Genomic DNA, 22,971 nt, shown 5'->3' on the forward strand with positions numbered 1-22,971 from the left:
CCACTGGGCTTGCTGGAACAAACTTTTCCTCACAGTTTAAAATCGGACTTAAACAACTCCTTCAAAACCTAACAAGAACTTGGCAAATAGTTATAAGGTCTGACACATTTTGAATTCCAAAATGTGCGCGACATTTCCAAAATTTAGCACCTCAACTTTTCGTCTACATTATATTACAAACTTACTTCCAAGAAAATTAGACACCTTCATTCAACATCTAGAAGAGTCAACTTTTGTCCCATAAGGATACATTTTAACTGCTGCAGTCTGCAGAGAACAACGAAAGCGAACTGTCTTTTCCAACATGTCTCAGACATTCTTAATTGCATTCAGATTCAAATTAGTGGAAAGGGTAGATGGTGAAATCTTGGGAATGTTCCTCGAACTATTCAGTGACAATTTTTGCAATGTGGACAGTTGCGTTGTTATCTTGTAACCCTCCATCCAAATCCTGGTAAAAACCAAGCTTTCCAGTTGACGTTGGTCAGATCCGACAGAAAGGTATTCCTTGATGGTAACACGTAATACGGCAATCTAGTATGAGAGTACCAATTTCGTACCAACAGAACATACTCCATTACATGATGTCCCTCCGCCCAATTCACCAGCTTCAGTACACACATTTGCAATTTTTGTGGACAGTGAGTATATAATACATTAATATTAATATCTCAAAATCTATAATTTGGTTTTTTCTTCGTGTATATGAGGAATAAATCAAATAAAGAAAGATGAGGATCTACTTACCCAACTGTACCACAGAACTCTTACTACAAAGTACGAGGCGTTCACGATTGTCTTCAAATGTACGTGGTGGATGTTAAGGAGAAATGTGTCACGTGATAACCTTGAATAGTGTCGCTCTTGACAGAGACCTTTCGGTGCCTCCATGATTATGCCACTCAGCGTCCGCTCAAGCAAATCCCTTTGGGAGTACAGTGCTTTTGATCAGTACACAGTCGTGGTCTAGCACATGTCATGCGATTGCAAGTTCTTATCAAAAAAAAGTAAAATAAATAAAATCCTACAGATATGCTCTAAATACCCTTCTTATAAACGTCTATTGTTAAGATGGTCCACTTGAAATAATCCACTTTCGCAATCCATCTAATAACGAAGAAGTCTGGAAAGAATAATATTGTCTTATATATTTTTTTTAAAATTGAAACTGAAGTTTTTGCGTCCATCTTACAGAAAATTGACCTCAGCAAACACACAATACTTTCTTTGTTAAATCTTATTTCGCTCACTTCTTAGGATATCTGTTACCGAATATCTTTTGAATGCATTGAATAAATTATTTCAATGGAAGATAATGTTTCAGAACAAATGCGTCTTCCAGGAGAAAATATATTACACCCCCTGCGTTAATAAATGCTGTAATATTGTATATTTGAGCATTTATGGGTCTTTTTCACAAAAATGACTGAGTTAGTCAGTCTCAGGCGATAATAACATGGTTTTTTCTCCATGTTAACCACAGAATACACCTGATATATAGACAATATACAAGAGAGAATATGGCCTTATTCTCTGATGATCCTAAAACCCTACTACTAGTGGGATCAACTGATGATATTGCCAACAGCAAATTCAAAATGGGAAGCATTCAAAGAACTTATCGTGGAAGCTACTAGGCTTTACATACCAACTAAGAAATATTGTTCAAGGTTTAGGCCTAAATGGTTGTCAGATGAACTAATGAGGCATATGGCAGAGAAGAAAAATGCATGGGATACATACAAATTAACACGTGACACGGTTGCCTATGATAGATACAAGTTGATCTGTAACCAAGTTACAAAGGAGGTTAGGCAGGCGAAGGCAGATTACGAGAGATCCTTGGCAAGGGATGCGAAGAAAAACAGCAAAGAGTTCTTTACTTATGTAAACTCTAGAAGGAAGGGGATGAATCAGATTGGTCCACTTGAGATCGATGGGTCAACTGTTGATGACCCTGCTCGGGTAGCTAACAAACTAAATGAATATTTTGCATCGACATTCACACATGAGGAGTTATTCAGCGAGGGGAATGCCAGAGGTGTATTCAACTCTAGCAGTAAGCTAGAGAATCTTGTAATAACTGAGAGCAAAGTGGAGGAGAAATTGTTGAAGATAAACACAAGAAAGGCACCTGGGGTGGATGGGATCTATCCAGTTATATTAAAGGAGGCAGCAAAGGAGGTAAGCAAACCCTTAGCCATAATTATGAGAGCTTCCTTGGACTCAGGGGAGGTACCCATTGACTGGAGATGTGCAAATGTGACCCCAATTCACAAAGGGGGATCAAAGGCTGACACAAGTAATTATAGACCTGTGAGTTTAACTTCTGTTCCCGGAAAATTAATGGAGGCACTGGTGAAAGAAGCACTGCAGGATCATCTAGACAAGACTTCAGTTATAGCTAGGACACAGCATGGTTTTGTTAAAGGGAAGTCTTGCCTGACCAATTTGATTGGATACTATGATGCAGTCACAAAAGAACTGGATGCAGGGAATAACTTTGATATTATATACTTGGATCTTAGAAAGGCTTTTGATACTGTTGCACATGGAAGACTGCTGCACAAATTGGAGCAGTGTGGCATTGGAGGCAAGTTGCTGCTATGGATAAAGGGGTGGTTGAGGGGGAGAAGACAGAGAGTGGTAATCAATGGACACTGCTCATCGTGGACTAATGTTATTAGTGGAGTCCCTCAGGGTTCAGTATTGGGGCCTTTATTGTTTTCTGTATTTATAAATGATATTGATGATGGTATATCAGGCTTAATGTCCAAGTTTGCAGACGATACAAAGGTTGGCAGGGTTGTCAAGGACACTACTGACACTATGCTGCTGCAACAGGATTTGGAAAGGTTGAGCAGATGGGCTTCGAGGTGGCAAATGAAGTTTAACATTGACAAATGTAAAGTACTACATATGGGAAACAGCAACCCCAGAGCAACGTATCAACTCTGTGGTACTACACTGACAGTGGTAGAGAATGAAAGGGACCTGGGGGTGGTGGTGCAGGCAGATATGAAGTTCTCTGAGCAGTGCAGACGAGCTGCAAGAGTAGCTCATGGTGTATTGTCAATGATATATAGAAATTTTTCTAGCAGGGATAAGGAGGTGATTATTCCCTTGTATAAGGCAATGGTCAGGCCACACCTAGAGTACTGTATACAGGCCTGGAGGCCTCATTTCAGGAAGGATGTAGAGCTGCTGGAACGAGTACAGAGAAGGGCAACTAGATTGGTGAATGGGACAAAGGGGTTCTCTTACGAAGAAAGGCTTAAGTTTTGCAAATTACAGTGTCTGGAAACTAGGCACCAGCGGGGTGATCTGATAGAGGTGTACAAAGCCTTGAATGGTTTGAGCATGCTCAATGCTGATGGGATTCTTCCTCTAGCTCAGAAAAATCACCTGAGAGGGCATAAATTCAAATTGAGGAAAGACAGATGTAGGATAGATGTGCGGAAATTTGCCTTTAGCCAGCGGGTGGTTGGTGGGTGGAACAGACTTCCATCCCTTGTCGTGGAAGTTGATAGCCTAAATAAGTTTAAGGCTCAGCTGGACAGGTATTTCGAACGAACAGAGGGGTGAAGTGGAAGTGGTTATTTTTATTTATTTATGTTACTTTTTTTTTTTTTTTTTTTGGCTGATGCTGCATAAGCTTGCTTTCTTGCATCAAATGCCTCTACTAATGCTAATGCTAATGCTAATACTATTACTACAGCGAATTCAAAAAATATTGGAAATAAATCAAGTTGAAATATAACATTATAATCTACCTACCCTCGTTGCCTCCTAGAAGGTGAACTGCTAAATAAAGCAACCTTGAGTTGCGCGATTGCGTGACTGTAAAGGTGCCAACACATCCGTTTTTTGTAGCCCCACTAATTATTCAATACTGCGCATCCGCTATCAAATTTCACAAAGCTCCATCTCTTTGACACCTTACTTTCTTTCAACCCTAATAATTAACGTTGCCTCTTTGCCACACGCAAATTTTAGGCATAATATATACGACTCAATATGGTCTTTGTTGCTGATGTGCCTAAATCCCTAAAACAACCAACTAATAACATCCCACAATGTAATATTTTTCATGGTTTCTCAACTAGTGTGGCCCTATGCCACTGAGGTTCACTGCAATGCAGCTTTAATATTGGTAAACCAAGAATTGGACCTCTTTTTTGTTGAGCATTTCCAGAGAATTCGTTTTAGTGTTCAGACTACTACCCGAGAAAGAGAATGGTCTGTTGATCTGCAGTTCTTGTGAGCCACCTACCCTCAGATGGATTCTATAAATCGGGAAAATTCCTGGAGCAAAGCATGTAGACGAAATGATCAGAAAAACTGAAGTTTAATTAAGAAAAACTTTCTTTGGAACACCTTTTTATTTCCATCTGAGCAAGCCAATACAGAAATCAAATGCAAATTACATGAGCATCCTCCTATTATCGAAATTGTTTTTTTGCATCCAGTTTATTTGTTACTACAACAGACAATATTCCCTCAACAAATCCATGTTGTCACTGCAATATAAATGCACTACATTTGCTTTGGGGCGACTGTAGCCCAGGCTGTTATTCAGGGCCTTTTTCTTCATTTCTGCTTCAGGCATTTGAACTTGTTCGTCAAAATCGAAGACATACACTGAGTGATCACTGAATTAAACCACCTACCTAATACTTGGTAGGTCATCCTTTTGCCCTCAGTACATCTATCCGACGTGGCATTGATTTAACAAGAGGTCGGAAGCGTTCGGGAGGTATGGCCAACAAAACTGTGTGTAATGCGGTCAGCAATGCAGGATTAGAGGTCTTTGGTGTATCCAGACGCCTGATATGCCTGATATGCCAGATGCCTGATCGTTTATTGGGACGATGGACTTTGTTTCCTATAGTTTTCTCAATCACAATTTGCAACTTCAGGAAATGGATTATTCACCCTTCTTCCTACTGGTCCTTTCTGTAGAACTTACTCTCGCTACCAGCTTTTCTCATTGATCCTTCCATGGTTTCTTATCAATGTTCAGAAACTATGGAATGATCCCTCCCTGGTTGGTCCAATCACACTGTAATGTCTATTATACACAAACTCTTGCTGGACGAAAAGGGTGAGTTTCCAGATGGAAAAACCATAATACCCTCGCCTGAGACTGACTGACTCATTCATTTGATGGTCACGTTGGGAAAAAGGCCCATTAAAATTCCTCGCGTCATCGACGGGACTGCAACTCAGGTCTTTTCCACCTCAGTTCGAGTCCTCCTTTTCTGTTGGGAGGAAGCGAATCTACGAACTGTGCTGCACAAGGGGACCCAGTGCTAATGCCACAACAAACTAACTCAATATTGCATTGGTCATCCATGTCAACTGGGTGCAGTGCCTTATATTATGTGCTTCTTAATTAAGAACATAATTTTTTCTCCCATCCTATCCTGTTGGTACTTTCTGTCTTCATTGTATTCCCTATATTCAAATTCTGTATCCATGCTCTCTGAGTGAAACCACGTCTCTGATATCCCTACATTGTCTGCATTTGTTGTCTTGAGTCTTGAGCAGCACTTCAGTTTGATCAAATTTATTTACTATCCTCCTAGCACTAGTGTACATGTTCTAACTTTAATATACCCTAAAACAGCCCATGTATTTCCTGATTAATAATAACTCATAATAGACTTTGAAATCCCTAACACCTGCTTTGCAGGGATCGTTCCATTAGAAACAGTACAATAATCACTCTTACCTCTCCCTGCGGCTATTATTAATTAATCAGTTAATCTCTGTATCCCCCCAAGCTACCATTTTTCAGACCCCTCCGCTATATGATAACATACAGCAAATATTTTACTACCTCTTCTGTTTAAGTTTATCCCATCCCTCTTGAAGCAGTCCCCAGTGTTAACAAGCACAGATCGTGGTAATATTAATATAATAAGAAATTAAAATGATGAAGCCACCCATCCAGACGGTCTCATATCTACCACTAAAATTTCTTGGATGTTATGAATGGTGTTCTGACCATCCATTCATCCATCCATCAGGATGGATGGTCAAAATTTGGGCTAGATGGATCCATACCACAAATTTGGATAAACGTAGGCCCTAGTAGATACGCAATAAAGATTTCTAAATTTTTACCAGTGAGTGTAGTAAGTGCATAATACAGTTCAAGTTAGTAATGGACCCTCATATGGTGACACGGTTGGTAGAATCGCCGTCCCCCCACACCTGGTGGAAAAGACATGAGTTCGAGTCCATTCCATAACGAGAAGAATTTTTACGGGTATTTTTCACAAATTGGCCTAATTAGTGGATTTCAGTCGAAGGTACCATGGTTTTTTTCCTCCTGGAATCTCTGTTTTTTTGTCCAGCAAACAGAAAATCGACCACAGAACACATGTAATTTACAGACAGTATACACGGAGCAATATGCCCTTAGTCGATGACGCTCCTAAAACCCCACTAACAACAGTAACATCGTGGAATTTGTAAATTTTACTGATGGAAGACAGTTGGATTTAAAGAAAAAACTATTTTTTGTAACTAGGAAGGTGCTCCAGCCATGTTTGAAAAAAAAAATTGGCTTCGTAAAGTTAGAAAATGAAATAGGTCACCCGATTTTATCATTTTCTTTTGTAATTCATGAAGAAAGTTTGGGTGCAGAGGCATCCAAACTTTATTTCCGGTGGTAGTGTCTTCTTTTATTGGACTTCATTCGGAATTACTGTCGTAAACTAGCCTAACCTTTTTCGACTGAAATGCAGAACAATGCAAATTACAGACAGTATACACGGAGCAGCATGGCCTTAGTCGCCGGTACGCCTAAAACCCAACAACAATATCGGGCCTGTTGTGTGCTTGTAGAAGCATCTTCAGCAAGGGACATATAGCTCCGTGTCTTTAAATTGCGTGTATTCTGTGGTCGATTTTATACTGTGCAAGAGTGTTTAGAAGAACACAATAAAGATATCACTCATCTTGATTTGCCTCCAAATTCACCTGACCTCAATTTAATTGAACACCTGTGGATTGTTTTGGAACGAGAAGTTTGGTTATATTGTCCATTTCAACCAATAGAGGCAATAGATTGTGCAACCAACTGCTGTCGGCATCGTAAGTTTATTTTTCATCCCACCAAAATAGGCAAACATCACAGAAACGTGAAGCGCAGCTGTGAAGGAACCTGTTGGGATCCTTAAGAGTAAGAAGCACAGGCGTTAATTTAGTACGGTTGGTAAAGAACATTAGGGACTGTTAGAGTCACGCGGGGAAGTGAGAATTTGCAGTTTCATCTCTGGGATATATTGATAACTGATGCTCTTAGAGAAATTCTAAACAACCAGGAGAAATCCTTGTATCACTTCTGCTGCTGTGTACAGTAATACGTATTTCAGTTTTCTTAATGAGCAAGGAGTTTCTGATTTCTTTGAGGATCTTCCTGCATTGATCAATCACTGCCTTTCGTTGTTTAGGAGCGAAACTTTGAGGATCTACCCCTATCAACACGAACAGATCCTCAAAGAACATTGGTTTTTAGCAAATTGGTTGGGTCCTTCTGCCTTGTAATGTGAAACTGATATCTGTACATACTGTCCATCTTATCCTAGTGTTTTTTTAACATCCTTTGTAAGGTTGTTCAAGTTTTTAATTTCAGTAATTTATTATCTCTTTTTAACTTTAAATGAAAGGCGACCTTTAGTCATTAATGAGAATGTGTTTAACTCAGAACAACTTTCTTTTCTTTTTTTATTTATTTTACAGTTGAACAGGTGAATATAAAAATCAAATGGAAACGATAAATGTAATTTAGTTAATTTATTTACGGACTGGTCCAGACATTTTTTCTCGAATCTTTTTGTTCACAAGAATCCTCTTTATCTGAAAGGATAAATAAATAAAGATTTTAACAAAATTTTCCCGTTACATTAAAACATTCTAATTTTAATTTAAGAAATAGTAATTCTTCTGAGTTAATTTTAAGGAAATGCATTTTTCCACGTCGTAAATTTTAATCTGAATTTATTAGTTGGTTGGGATACGACAAGGTCCGGCCAAAGAGAGGCAGTTTGTTGCCTGGATCAAATAACATACTTCAAAAGTCAGTGGTAAACCGCCTTCGTAGGTAGCACAGTTGGCAGGATCGCAGTCCTCTCCACACCGGGTGAAAAAGACTTCAGTTCGAGTCCCATCGATGCCTGGAGGAATTTTTAGGGGTTTTTTTCACAAAGTGTCTGAGTTAGTAGCTCTGAGACGACATTAGCTCCTTGTTTTCTCCCGGAAATTCGGGTTTTAAGTCCAGGAAATAGAAAATCGACTTTAGAATACTCCATTTACAGACAATATACAGGGTGTCCCAAAAATACACGTCATAACTTCAGGAATGATTTTCTCATATGAAGACAATAAAAATATTTTATATCAACGTAGTTCCGGAAATGCTTGGTTACCGAGTTATTAACCGGAATGTCTTATCTCCCGCAGGTGATTTCCTTTATCACAAGGTACTGACAGGATCTGGTGGTTTTCCATTCGGACCATGTACTCAAATCAGGAGCAAGCGGATATGCACTTTATGTACGGTTTGGCGGACGGCTATGCTCTGGAGGGTCGTCGTTTGTACCACGAAAAGTTCCCAGAACGAAGATGTCCTGACAAGGAAACGTTTGAAGGTATCCATCGCAGCGTTTGTGAACATGGGACCTTTACACCTCGTGCTGCCAACAGAGGACGACCAAGATCTACGACTCCTGAAGTAGAGGGGTAGACCATCTGCCTGGCCTCCACGCTCACCTGATTTAAACCCACTTGATTTCTTCTTGTGGGGCCATTTAAAGTCATTGGTGTATTCGACTCCGGTAGCTCATGTGGAAACTCTCCACAATCGAATTGTGGCAGGTTGTGAGACAATACGAAACATGCCAAGAATTTGACATCGTCTTCGCAAGCCATGGGACGGCGATGTGAGGCCTGTATTCAGACATAAGGTGGACATTTTGAACAATTGCTATAAGTTGATGTGAACAGCTAAGTGTCATAGACAGACCTTCAAAACTCGGAAACCAAGCATTTCCGGAACTATGTCGATATAAAATATTTTTGTTGTCTACATATGAGGAACTCATTCCTGAAGTTATGCCGTGTATAAAGAGCAATATGATATTAATTGCTGATGCTCCTAACTGGTACGACCCAAATCTGCCCACTTCTGTCCTTGCCCATCAAACTGGGTTTGATGAAATCGTTTTTGAAAGCCTGAGGAAACCTGCTGCAACTACCTTTGTACTAAATTCCCATTCATTACCCAAGATTTTTTTACACCCGCACATCGTCTAATTCCCAGAAAATCTCGGAAGTGGTAGTGAAGAACAGGGTGAGAGCTTACACCAGGACATCAAAGACGTCGAGATGAGATATGCGAGGCAAGTGGAATATCAACATGATGGCTGACAATTCCTGGATGCTGAAGAGGGATTATAAAGGAGAAGAATCTGCAATAAAATCAAAGAAACGAAACTTTGACCCATTTTATATAAGTTTTTAAAATGAGAGGTGTGATTTAAATACAAAACTCTGGTAAGAGAAGCATTTTGTTGTAATTAAATTTCATATAATCTCGTAAATACATTTAATAATATTACAAAACTATTTAAAATCGTAAAACAATTATTAATATAGAAACTAACTTTGTGATTAACTCATGGATATAAAACTCGATACTTTATTTCAAGTGCTTTGTACAAATATTTCTACGTATTTGTACGTATTTCGGGTATAATCCTATGAAATACGATCCCAAAAATTCAGTAGACTTGCTTTCCAATTAAAACACGACCTAATTATCATCAAAAACAAATTTTAAACAAGATCAGAGTATACTAACCTGTCCATTGTAACAAGAAGGGCACATAATATTGCCAGAAGGCACACTGCCTGGATCGAAGTCCACGACCTATCGAACTCGACTCTGCTTTATCGAAAATGAAATACTCCTTTTTATCAGTTGTGTACAGAGGCCATTTTTCATTGCCTTCAGATCCATCTGGTAACAAATTAGGATTGCTAGAACACAGAATAGGTGAGATTAAAATAAAATAAAAGATGGGCGCGATGGCCCGGTGGCTATGGCATTGGACTACCAATGTGATAGACTCGGGTTCACTTCCGCTTTAGGGGAATCGAACGCGCCTCCATCACACTGGGAAATCGGTATAATAAAAGCAATAAATCACAATAATTATAAGAAGAATAACAATTTTAAAAAAATATTGAGAAAGTCGCTTTAGCTGACTTATCTCCCTAAGGTCAAAGTGACTACCGAGGCATAGAACCCCCAAGATCTAGCACTACCACTGGACGTAAGCTAAACAGGTCCACCTCTACAGATGGGTGATATCGAAGCGGAATAATAATTATACTGCATCTAGTGTGTGGATCCTTAGGCAAGCGGATCGGTTCGAAAAGTTGGAGACAGTCTCCTGAGGAAGGCAGTGAAGCAATTGGCGCTGTTCCCATATGGCGACCGCTAAGGGAAAGGCAAGTGCATCGAGCCCAACCAAGCGAAAGTGCATCCTGCGCAACTCAGCTGATGACGCATGAAGTGGAACATCGAAATGAATACGTTCATCATGCGAACATACAATAAATAGCCAAGCTGTAGACCGATATGGCAATCTACAAGTAAAAACTCATACCAAGTAGTTAGGACGATTTCCAGATATTCAGGTCAGCAAGCAGCTAATAGCGCACCAAAGAACGACCATCGTCACGAAGATCATGATAATTCCTGCAAACTTGGAAAAAATCAAGCAGGATGTGCGCGATCAACAACAAAGTATATCAATGACATGGAAACAGATGAGGGCAAGGAGAAATTCAACCCATAGCAACTGAAGTTGAAAGATACAAAGTACGAGGACATGACATCCAAGAATAGATGATGAGTGTAAGAGAGCGGGGGGAGGGAATTCGAGGCAATGACCACACAAATACCTGCGTATCCTGTGGAGAGTAACAGACCACTGCAATCGGCAAATAACTACCTCCACAACAACGGTATAACATTGGTGGCCAAAAGGATTAATGGAAAAGAGACCAGCAGCAGAAGAACTGAAAAAAATATATATTAAAAATGAGGAATATAAGCAAAATATAGAAGAATTAAGAATCAAGATAGGCAAACTGACCCAGTACCAACAGGCTAAGAGGAATAAGAAATTGATTGTAAAAGTGAATAGCATCATCTAGAGAGCCAAAGTCCACATCAAAAACAAAACCACAAATCAGAGAATATATTAGAATACTTAGACACACAGAAGTAGAGCTTCCTCGCTTTTAGCAAGAGACAACTCCGATACAAAGAGAGCTCCCAAAGAAAAATTAATTTCTGAATCTTCCACTAAAACCAAAGAACTTCTACAGGATTATCGTACAGCACGAGAAATATTGAAACGCACCACACAAGCAGAAGACGATCCACGAATTCTGGGCAACATATGGAGTAGTGAAGTAAGACATAACATCTGAGTCCCCTGGACAGAGCTAGAACGGAAGTAAACTAAGCACGTAATAGAGTGAGAGATTCGGGAAGAAGAATTACAACAGTCGACCAGGAATTCCTACAACTGGCGAACCCAGGAATAGATAACCTGCACACACACATGCAGAGCAGTTCACCCGATTGCAGAGCAGTTCAACCAATAAGTCAACCAGAAACAAACTCAGATGTTTTCGTCAGGAAATCATATATTTGAAAGGTAAAGACCAAGATATAAAAATTCTGGCAAAATACAGGTCGAGCATCTGTCTCCCAACAATGTACAAGATCCTGACCAGCTGCATAACTAAGAAGGTATCAGATTACTTGGAGATCCAGAACATAATGGCCGAACATAGTGGCTTAGTATTTAGGGTCAGGTGCACCGGTGGTTCCCCACATCTGCGCGGTATCTACTCTGTGATGAATGCAAAACTACTGCAAATTCATAAAAAGTGTAATGTTTGGCTTATATATTATTGTGCTTTATTCTGTTGTTGTGTTGTTACTGTCTGCTTGGGCTCAGGCCCCTAGTGGCACGCGAAGTTGCCTACTACAACCACTGGGATGAGAGCCAGGCTGCCAATCATACTCCGTTTGGCCCCGGCCAGGGTCGCCTGAGCTTCCTGACAGTGCTTTATGGCGAAACAGCAGGAAAGATGTAAGCGAATGAACAAAGGATGCAAGTAGCAATTCACCTTTGATGAAACAGTTCCAGAGAAAGCCTACAAGAAACGCCGCAACTTGTACAAGGCCTATGATTACCCCAATGACAAGTCAATCCCACATTGGCAAACTTCGTAGAATCAACACCAGAATCGAGACCATCAGAAACAGGAAGATCCACACAGAAGAGGAATTTTTCAGGAAGATGCCCTGAGTCCATTGTGATTCTGTCCAACACTCAACAGACTATTCATCATCCTCAACAATCACTTCATGTAGACGCTTCCATGGGCGGTGTTATTCTTCTGAATTGGCTTCCATTCTTCCTACTCTTTCTTTCAAACTATTCGGAACATGTGCCGCAACCAGTCAGCAATCATTTACTGTCCAACTTCAAACTCACAGAATTAACTGTTGTTCTTCCTCATTTATTCCTTCAACTTCTGTTACCTGGAACAACTTCCCTTCACGCGTATTTCCTGAAAATTATAATGCACTGAAACTCAAGTGTAAATGTCAACAATTGTTTTCTTTCATCTTCTCAACCCATGCGCTGTATAACATTCTATAGGTTCTAATACCTTACGTATTTTCAAAAAAAAAAAAAATAATAATAATAATAACAATCAGAAACAAAAACATCTTTTACAATGTAATTTTACTTATATCTCCATGTATGTAAAATTACACGACTATTGCCTAATTTAATAAACAGTTTCAAAAGAGAAAACTTACCCTGTTTTGGCAAAATTTGCCCATAATCTCATAATGCGAGAGGACAATAATATTTCTTGGGGACTACTCTTCATTAACGGATTCAAATAAAATCCCATCACGTAAAATTGCTCCGAACCATGAGTAACTCCCATCCACTTTGAAGGATATCCTTTCATAACTCGAGGTGCATTGTGTTCGAAGCTATAAAGATAAACATCATTATCTGCATTGGCAAAATTTCGAGCAAACTGTTCAGTTGGACACACAAATTGGCGATCACCCACAGACTTAACGACACAATCAACGTAGTCCGATCCTATCCAATCTGTGTATTCCTGGATAATGGACTCTTCAATCAGCTCGTTATCGGAAGGAAAGTTAGTCCTCAGAGATTTTAAAAATTCCTCGTAACTGATGGTGAGGTCATCAACCACTCTGAAAATGTCGGGGAGCACGTTATGTAGCAGTGTAGATCCCTCGTCCAAAGTCGCCCCAAGGAGAATGCTCGTGTTTTTGAACTTCTTGTTTTTCAGTAATATTTCCGGATCTTCCTCAATAAACACTCCGTCTGTTACTGGAACGAAGGAAAAATCCAAATCTCCATGAAGTTTGCTGTCATGTTTCATTAAATCCTGTGCATCTTTCTTCTGTAGACATTCCATGACATCATCAAGATTGTTTTTATCATGAGGACAACCCACGGATTTCGCCAGTTTTAGACCTTGACTAATGGCCTTTTTTCTATCATGCATGGCCCAAGGAGAAGTTGCAGTTCCACTTTGCATGATAGCTCGATTGAACAAGTTTCTACTTATAGGAGACAAAAGATGATAACTCACACTTGCACCACCTGCACTCACTCCAAACAATGTTATATTGTCTGGGTCTCCTCCAAAATCAGCAATGTTCTCCTTAACCCAACGAATTGCCAAAGTTTGGTCAAGCAATCCTACGTTCCCTGGTGCATCAGGACGTCCAAAATAGAGAAATCCTAAAATTGCGACTCGGTAATTCATTGACACTACAATGACCTGTTCCTCAGAAACTAACACTTTTGGATCGTAGAAGAACTGATCAGTTGACCCCATAACAAAAGCACCCCCGTAAATCGAGATCATAACTGCAGCTTTCTGAGGTCTAGGACTTGGTACCCACACGTTTAACTTCAGACAGTCCTCTTTAGGATTCTTGGATGCCATAAAGGTTCTGAGCTGTTCTCTAAAGTTTTCATCCACAATCCGTAAGTTTGATTGCATACATGCATCTGGAATTTCGGTAGCATCCAAGGTATCAGTCCACGATTCAACAGGCTCTGGTGGGCGGAAGCGATATTTCCCTACAGGTGGTTTGCCATATGGTATTCCAAGGAATGCATCAACAGATTTCCCACCTGGCGTCCTAATATTTTTACCTTTAATTGGTCCTAATTGCGTTTTCACAATAAGATTTTCTGATGCTGCTTGTGTTTTAGCATAGTCTCCAAAACAGATTGCAAATGCTGCAATTACGAAGATGCTGTTTCTGAATCCCATTGATTAAAATATATTTGTTTTTGCTGTTTTGGTTATGATGCCTCCCAAATCGATGTCTGTAAGAAGAAGAAAGAATAGTTAGCAGATAAACAACACTTATTACATGTCAAGTGTTAAAAATTGTATAATTAACATAAAATCGATCTTAAATAACTCCTCCAAAATCTATCAAGAAGTGGGTAAATAGTTGTAAGATGAAACATTTGTAATTCTAAAATATATGCGTTGCAAAATTTAGCACCTCACCTTATTGTCTTCGGTATATTATACACCTACAATCAATAAAATTAGACGCCTTTATTCAATATCTATAAGAACCAACTTTTGTCCCACCAGGGTATTTTTCAGCTGCTGCAACCAATAAAGAACAGTGAAGCCGAACTGTCTTTTCCAACGTGTCCCAGACATTCTTAATTGCATTCAGATATGGAAAGTTAGGTGGAAAGGGTAGAGGGTGAAATCTTGGAAATGTTTCTCGAACCATTCAGTTACAAGTTTTGCAAGGTGGACAGTTGCATTGTCTTGAATGAATCAATGGCAATCCTGGTAAAAACCAAGCCTTGCCGAGTGAAGTTTGTCAGATACGACAGAAAGGTATTCATTGGTAGTAACACGCAGTACGGCCCTCTAGTATGAGCGTACTCATTTTGTACCAACAGTACATACTCCATGCCATGATACCCCCCCCCCCATTCATCAGTTTTAGTAGTGGACACGAGACTGTCGGGATGCATAAGTTCATGAGGTCCATGAGAATGATTCACCATACAATTGGTGCAGAAATTTTAAATCGAGACTCCTCAGACCACATGATCTTTTCTACCGTTCCATAGCCCAGTCTTGTTCCATGGCCACAAAAGAGCATATTCAGGGGATATGTTGTGGCAGACACCAGGGTTCCTCCATTAGCAGCTATTGTACTTCTTGTGTTGAAGCTTGCGCATTTGTATGTAGCGTGTTGGGTGTGCAAATATTATGTGTTCTGTTGTTATGTTGACGGCCGGTACCTCACTCTCAGCAGGGGAAATCCGGCAACACCTGGTCACACAACCCAATCCCCATCACCAGCACGTGGATGTGGCCAGGATCTACTATCATCTTGCTGATCCATATCAGGGTAAACCCCAGCATAGATCAAATTTAGTGAATGAAAGGAAAATGAATACAGTGGGAATATGGGATGGTAGGGAAAGTAAAGTAAAGAAAAGCGAAGGATCAAAAGGAGGGATCCACCAAAGAAACGGAAGTTATAGAAGAACAAAGATTAAAGACATAAAAGAAAGTGGAAAATTTTAAAACTTTCAGGAAAAAATTTTCTTAAGAAATCCCATCACAACACAGGAACAGCAGCAGCACTCGAATATCTTCAGCAAGCCGTAATCATAGGAAAAATCATCTCACAACCAGATCCAGATGAGCAGCGAATTAAAGTTATCTCCATGGTCCCATGCTCTTCAGGAAATAAAGAAGTTGATGAACCACATGAGACAAAAAATTAGCAAGATAATTTCCTCTTCGTGGTCCATACTTTTCAAGAAATTCAGAAGGAATTTGATGATTTTCAACAAGCCAAGAGTAATGCGAGTAGAGTTTAATCCATATTCCATCAGTCAGAGGTCCAACGACAGAACAGACTTTAAGGTTACACAAACGTCAAGATAAAACTTGTTATTCAATAAATCAAATTTCGTCCGATAAGCCACTCCACTAATAAAATTCCAGGAGAACAGTTAGGAACTAAACATCCCAAGAACTCGAGAACTTACCATTGCAATTGTTTGGTCTGTGAGTTTATAATACATCATTATTAATGTCTCAAAATCTATAATTTGGTTTCTTCTTGATGTTATAATATGCGGAATAAATCAAATAAAGTAAGATGAGGATCCACTTACCCAACTGTACCACAAAAGACTTACTACAAAGTAAGAGGCGTTCACGATTATCTTCAAATGTACATGGTGACTGTTAAGGAGAAATGTGGCACGTGATAATCTTGATAATGTCACTGTTGACAGAGCCGTTTGGTACCTTCATATTTATAGAGGCTCAGCGTCCACTCTTGCAAATCCTTTGCGAGTAGACTGCTTTTGATTAGTACACAATAGTGGTCTGGCACTTGTCACGCGATTACAAGCCCTTATCAAAAACAAACAAACAAACAAAAAAAAACAATCCTACAGATATACTCTAAATACAACCTTGCTATAAGTGTCTATTGTTAAGATGGTCCACTTGAAATATTCCACTTTCACAATGTATCTAATAACGAAGACGTCTGGAAAGAATACCATTTTCTTATAGATTTTTATTAGATTTATTTGATCGTGTATGGCAGAAGATAATGCATTTTATAAGCATTTCCTAACAACCCCCTTTGGTGATATGAATTTTTAATATTCATTCCATATCCTGGATTTGTTACTACACTCCTCGACAAAATTAACAGAACAAAATGGTTTTCATGAATATTTTATTGCGAACAGTGTCGCTGAATGGAAATATATGATATACACTCAGTGATCACTGAATTATGACCACCCCTATAGAAAATGACTGCGACTCTTTGACCACGTGAAGGCCGAGAGTGCGCGGTTATTCGACCTACGTAGCATAGATAAGGTCAGTGGTTCGGCAGTTAGTAAAATTCCGAGTGTGATGGGTAAAAGGAAGGTTTTATGGGACTTTGAGAAAGGACGAATTGTGAGAAGTCGACGAGCTAGTGCCTCGATTTCCCAAACGGCTGAACTGGTGGGGTGTTCGAGCGCCGCCGTAGTTAAAGGTACCAGGACTGTCGGGTCGTTGTTTCGTAGAGGTGAGCGCCGGGTCTGACGACTCGTAAAGGCGAACAGACCCAGCACTGTTGAAGAGTTGCCTACCCAATAGAACATGGGCCAATCCGGTACAATAGCTGGTATGGCCATGCGTTCAACGCTCGCACGTATGGGTTATACCAGCAGACAATCCCTACGGCATCCTCTCTTAACCAAGGTTCATCGACGTAAAAAATTAGCCTGATGCGAAGAACATGCAAGTTCGACGTTAGACGAATAGAAGTAATTGTGCTGGTCGGATGAGTCACGTTAATTACTTCACACCGTTGATGATCCTGTACGGATTTGGTGTCAACAACATGAGGCATTTGATCCATCATGCATAGTGTCACAAATGCAGGCCGGTGGAGACGGTTGTATGATGTGTGGCATGTTTCATTGGCAACAACTTGTATCCGTGGAGCATGTGGGACAACGTATCAGTGGTCTCCGCTATCGTCAACTGCTTACTGACTGTGTACATCTCGATATTTTCCCGAATAGCGATGGTGTCTTCCAAGATGACAATGCGCTGAGCCATCTGGCACTTATTGTGCTGGAATGGTTTGAGGAACACAGTTCTGATTTCCGGCATATCGATTGGCCTCCGAACTTCCCCCGATATCAAACCCATAGAGCACTTTTCGGACACTATTGAAAGGTATATCAGGCGTCTGGATACACCAATCACCTCCATACCTACATTGCTGTCCGCATTACACACAGCTTGGTTGGTCATAACTGGGGAACGCTTCCGACATTTTGTTGAATCAAGGCCACATCGGATATCTGCTGTACTGAGGGCAGTCTGCCCGGGCACAGTTGTATGGTCACCGTCCTCCACACCGGTTGGAAAAGGCCTGGGTTCGAATCCCGTCGATGACGCGAGGATCTTTAATGGGATTTTTCACTCCGTGGCTGAGTTAGTCGGTCTCAGTTGTAGATAGCAAGGTTTCCCCCCAGAACCTGGGAGTGTTTATTCCAGCAAAGCAAGCAGATCGAACAGAGAGAACACATTCAATTTACAGATACATTACATAAACGGGTATATGTAAGAAATTACCGGTGGCACTAATATAATAATTTGAATTGGTAATGAGGGAAAAAAGAGCACCTACGAAGTATTAGGTAGGTCGTCATAATTCAGTAATCACTCAGTGTAATTGGTATCCTAGCATGCAAATTCCGATTTTCCAATACAAATCGATCTACCACCATACAGAGTCCAAATTATGCAAATTACTCATGCCTATAAAAACGTCATTTGCGACGTTTTCACTTCATTCCTGTTTTTTTAGATTAATCAGTGGGACAGCAAGACATCGTTGTTTAAATGATTTCTTGAAATGGAGGTCGGTTGGACGACTTCAAGCCGGGCAGTCACAGGCAGAAGTGGTAGGTTGGCCTAATACATCAAGCAGTTCTGTCTCGGCACTATGCAGCAGTTTCAGGATTAGAGGAACCATTACAAGAAGAACTGTTTAAGGCCGCGCTAGGGCAATCAACCAGAACAGACCGTTATCTGGCTCTAACTGCAAGACAAAACCCTACGATGTCCTGTCATCAACAGTCTCTTGAGGTTACTGCGAGCACAGCTGAAACGTATCAAACCGAATTGTGTTAAGAAGGCTCAATTCAAGTGGACTCTACCCAAAGATGCCAGTGATTTGTATCCCATTAATTCCAAACAACAGCAGAACTCGTCGTGATGAATATGTGATTTGGACCCCTGACTAATGGGGTAAATCTCTTCGATCATCTCCGATTTAGCCTACAAACAGATTCTAGACATTAATTCATCTGGAAACAGCGAGGAATGCGGTACCATCCCTCCAACATCAGAGAAAGGAAACTTAGAGTGAAGACGGTGTTCTCGTGTGAGATGGAAAAATAATCAACAGCCACACCCCTCTTCATGTTTTTGATGGGGGTAGCGTAATGCACAGTGGTACCAAGAAGAGATCCTGCCGAACCTTATGGGTGACTTTTTTAGGCGTGTAGTTGGCCCACATTTTCTTTCATACACGACAGCGCAACTGCACAAAGAGCTCAAGCGGTGGAAGAATATCTTTAAACGCAAGATGTCCAACGAGTGCCCTGGCACTAGTTATACCACGTTTCTACGTGTTCTGTTAATTTTGTCCAGCAGTGTATATGTACACTGACGTCCACAAGTATGTTACTCCAATAAAATTTGAGGTTCCTGAAAAATTGGTAAATAATAAAAACATTTTTTTTATCATTTCGGTTTATCTGCAATGATACATTTAAATGGTAAAAAAGAGTTTGTCGATCTTATGGCGTTACCATCAGCTGGTTATCTGCAATTCTTGTATTTAAATGTTCAGTTTTTATTGTAGATGATCTTAATCTCTAACGCAATTTCCGTAAAACAACATAATGACCTGAAATGTTATCCCATCCCGTCCCTGCAATTAATAGAAAAGTGTCTTCTCTGTGTGAAAGTGTTCCAGAGTGCGTTTGATTGAAAAAACTTTCTATTTGGAACAGATTTTTATTTCCACCTGAGCAAGTCAATACAGGAATCAAATGCAAGCCATAAATTTAATTAAATGAATTTTATGGTCTGGTCCAGACAGTTTTGCTCGAATCTTTCTTTTTGCGAGAATTCACCTTATCTGAAATCATAAATCAAAAACCATTTTAATAAATTTTTGTAAGAAAATTCTTTAAAAATAGAATCAAGTTTACTCTCATGCACAGCTTAGGACCACTTCTAATCTTGCAAAAGAACGTGGATACTACGCACGCTTGCCAAAAAATTAGAAACCGTTATTCAACATTTAGTAGAGCCACATTTTATTCAAATTATAGCCCGCAAACGTCGTGTCATGGATTCCACTACGTTATCTGATGGAGTCTAGCTCCAGATTTGACCATTCTTCCATCAGGATATTTTTCAGCTGCTATAAAGTGGTCAGTAGGGAACAGCGAAGTTCAACTGTTCTATCCAACATATCCCAGACATTCCCAAGTGGATTCAGATCAGAAGTAGGCAGTCTGCGTAGACGTTGGAAATTTTGGGAATGTTCCTCGTACCATTCAGATGCAACTTCTGAATGGTGAATAGTTGCGTTCTGTTGAAAGCAGACCTAGTCTATTCCAACAGAACTCACCCCATAACATGATACCAACTCCAACCGCTTCAGTGGTGGACACAAGATACCAATCGTGACTTGAGACTCCTCAGAAGACATCATCTCTTTATATCTTCGACTGTTCAACCGTGGCGATGGCGTCATCACTCCAGTCAAATCTTTCGCTGTTTTAAAGAAAGAATTGGCTGTCTTTTGTATAGACACACAACTACCAAATCTCATATTCTTCAACTCTTTCCGCATAATTCAGTTGAAAATGGGTCTTTCTTTGTTTGAAAGACCCATTTCAATTTTTTCAGTCATTTGATGCACGCTTCACCTTTCTTTTGATGAACACAGATTCAAAGAAACTGTGACCTGGTGTGATGATGAGTTGCCTCGTTGAGTATATAATTGGAGATATGGAAAATATTTCACACTTCAGATTGTAAAAATAATCCCCGAAATATTTCATCAGAAAAGGAACTCGGCAGTACCGTGGAGGAAGAAGCAGATATGGAGATAGAATGATTCCTACCTAAAAGCACCTCAGTAAAGGGGATCCAGAATTTCAGTCTTAGAATTACTCACCGCTTGGTGGCTCCTACAGCTAAGCGGTAAGTTTTTTAAATTAAAATTAGGTCTTTTTTAATTAAATTAAGATTAAATATTACTCGTTCAACAGCTCTATAAAAAACTTACCCTGTTTTTGCACAATTTGCCAATAATCTCAAAATACGTGAGGACAAGAGGAATCCATTTCCATCGACGAATTCAAATAAAATCCCATTACATACAACTGATCAACACCGTTTGTGGAAAGATACCCACCAGAGTGGATGATCCCAACCACTCTGGTGGGTATCCTTCCACAAACCGAGCTCCTTGGTATTCGAAGCTGTAAAGATAAACATCATTTTCGTCCTGAAAAATGTTCAGCAAACTGCTCAGTTGGATATACGAATTGGCGATCACTAACAGATTTTTCGACACTACTAAAGTAGTCCGATCCTACCTAGTCTGTGTACTCATGGATGATGGATTGTTCAATGAACTCGTTATTGGAAGGAGAGAACTTCCTCACTGATAGGAATTCCTCACGTGTAATGGTGTGGCCATCAAGTTTGAAAATATTAGGGAGGTAACTAATAAGAAATTCAGATCACTAATTGGAGGTAGTCCCAAGAAGCATACTCGTGATTTTGAACAGCTTGTTTTTCAGTAATACGTCTAGATCTTCCTCGATGAATACTCCATCTATTATAGGAACAAATGAAAAATCGAAAATCTCGTTTAATTTGCCATGTTGTTTTATATCCTTTACGACTTTCTCGCGAAGACACAACAGGACATCGTCAAGGTTACCCTTAAAGTGGGGACAGTCGAATATTTTTGCTAGTTGTAAACTTTTTTTAATGGCCTTTCTCCTATCGTGCATAGCCCAAGGAGAAGTTGCAGTTCCACTCTGCATGATGGCTCGATTGAACAAGTTTCTACAGATAGGAGACAAAGGATGATAACTCACACTTGCACTCACTCCAAACAATGTTATATTTTCTGGATCTCCTCCAAAATCAGCAATGTTCACTTAACCCAACGAATTTCCAAAGTTTGGCAACTCGTTGGGTTAAGGAGAACATTGGTCAACTAATTCTACATTTCCTCGTGCATCCGGATGTCCAAAATAGAGAAACCCTAAATCTGCGACTCTGTAATTCATTGATGCTAAAATGACCTCATCCTCAGAAACTGACTGAGGATCGTATAAGAACAGATCACTTTACCCCGTAACAAACGTACCCTCGTAAATCAAGACCATAACTGCAGCATTCTAAGGTCTGGGAATCCTCACATTTAACTTCAAACAGTCCTCTTTAGGATCTTAGATGCCATCATGTCCTTCAAATGTTCATTAAAGTTTTCATTATCCAAAGAACGCAAAATTTTTGATTGCATGCACGCATCTGGCATTGTGGTAGCGTCCAGGATATCAGTCCACACTTCAATAGGCTCTGGTGGTCGAAAGCGATATTTGCTCATAGGTGGTTTGGCGTAAGGTATTTCAAGGAAAGCGTCCACAGATTTCCATCTAGTGCTGGAATATTTTTACCTTTAATTGGTCCTTTACTCGTGTTCACAACAAGATCTTCTAATGCTGCTTCTGTTTTAGCATAGTCTACAAAACAGATTGAAAATGCTAGAATTATAATGATGCAATTTCTGAATGCCATTGGTAAAAATTTATTTTCATTCGCTGTTGGTTCCGATGACTACCAAAAAACGATGTCCGTAAGAAGAAAAAGAATGGTCAACAGATTTACAACAGTTATTAACTGCAAAGTTCAGACAAGAAAAAAAAAGAGTTACTTAAACATATCAGCAGGAAAGAAAAGGCATTTTTTAAAGTCTTGAGAATTCCGGGATAAACATTCCCAGATATAATTTCCCAAATCTATGGGCACTCCTGTACATTTGACACGATAAGTTCAAAATAAGATTAATCAATTCTGTTTTCAAAATTAAATCCAAAATAGTAAGAGGAAGTAGCATTATTTGTAAAAATTTTTAATTGCTTTATAGTACATTAGAACAGAACTTAGGATATAAGAACAAAGTTCATC

At 39.7% G+C, this 22,971-nt stretch overlaps 1 protein-coding gene across 1 annotated transcript; it reads right to left on the bottom strand.

Moving 5' to 3' along the window:
* Positions 1-7,810: 7,810 nt before the first annotated feature.
* Positions 7,811-14,439, bottom strand: LOC150091911 (acetylcholinesterase-like). The gene is made up of 3 exons (XM_090370176.1): positions 12,926-14,439; positions 9,872-10,050; positions 7,811-7,869 (listed from the first exon to the last, which is right to left on the bottom strand). The coding sequence occupies exons 1-3, from the start codon at positions 14,437-14,439 to the stop codon at positions 7,811-7,813; spliced, it is 1,752 nt and encodes a 583-aa protein (XP_090226302.1).
* Between the last annotated feature and the right edge of the window lie 8,532 nt (positions 14,440-22,971).

Source organism: Mastigoproctus giganteus, chromosome 1 (assembly GCF_048544385.1).
Source record: "Mastigoproctus giganteus isolate SK-2022 chromosome 1, ASM4854438v1, whole genome shotgun sequence".
NCBI lineage: Eukaryota > Metazoa > Arthropoda > Arachnida > Uropygi > Thelyphonidae > Mastigoproctus > Mastigoproctus giganteus.

What these genes read in the sequence shown, in the direction of transcription:
- LOC150091911 (XM_090370176.1), bottom strand. Translation starts at nt 14,439, where the DNA reads ATGGGATTCAGAAACAGCATCTTCGTAATTGCAGCATTTGCAATCTGT. An exon ending in GCAAATTTTGCCAAAACAGG is followed by an intron (nt 10,051 to 12,925) that starts GTAAGTTTTCTC and finishes TCTGTGTTCTAG; the next exon opens with CAATCCTAATTTGTTACCAG. An exon ending in CTTCTTGTTACAATGGACAG is followed by an intron (nt 7,870 to 9,871) that starts GTTAGTATACTC and finishes TTATCCTTTCAG; the next exon opens with ATAAAGAGGATTCTTGTGAA.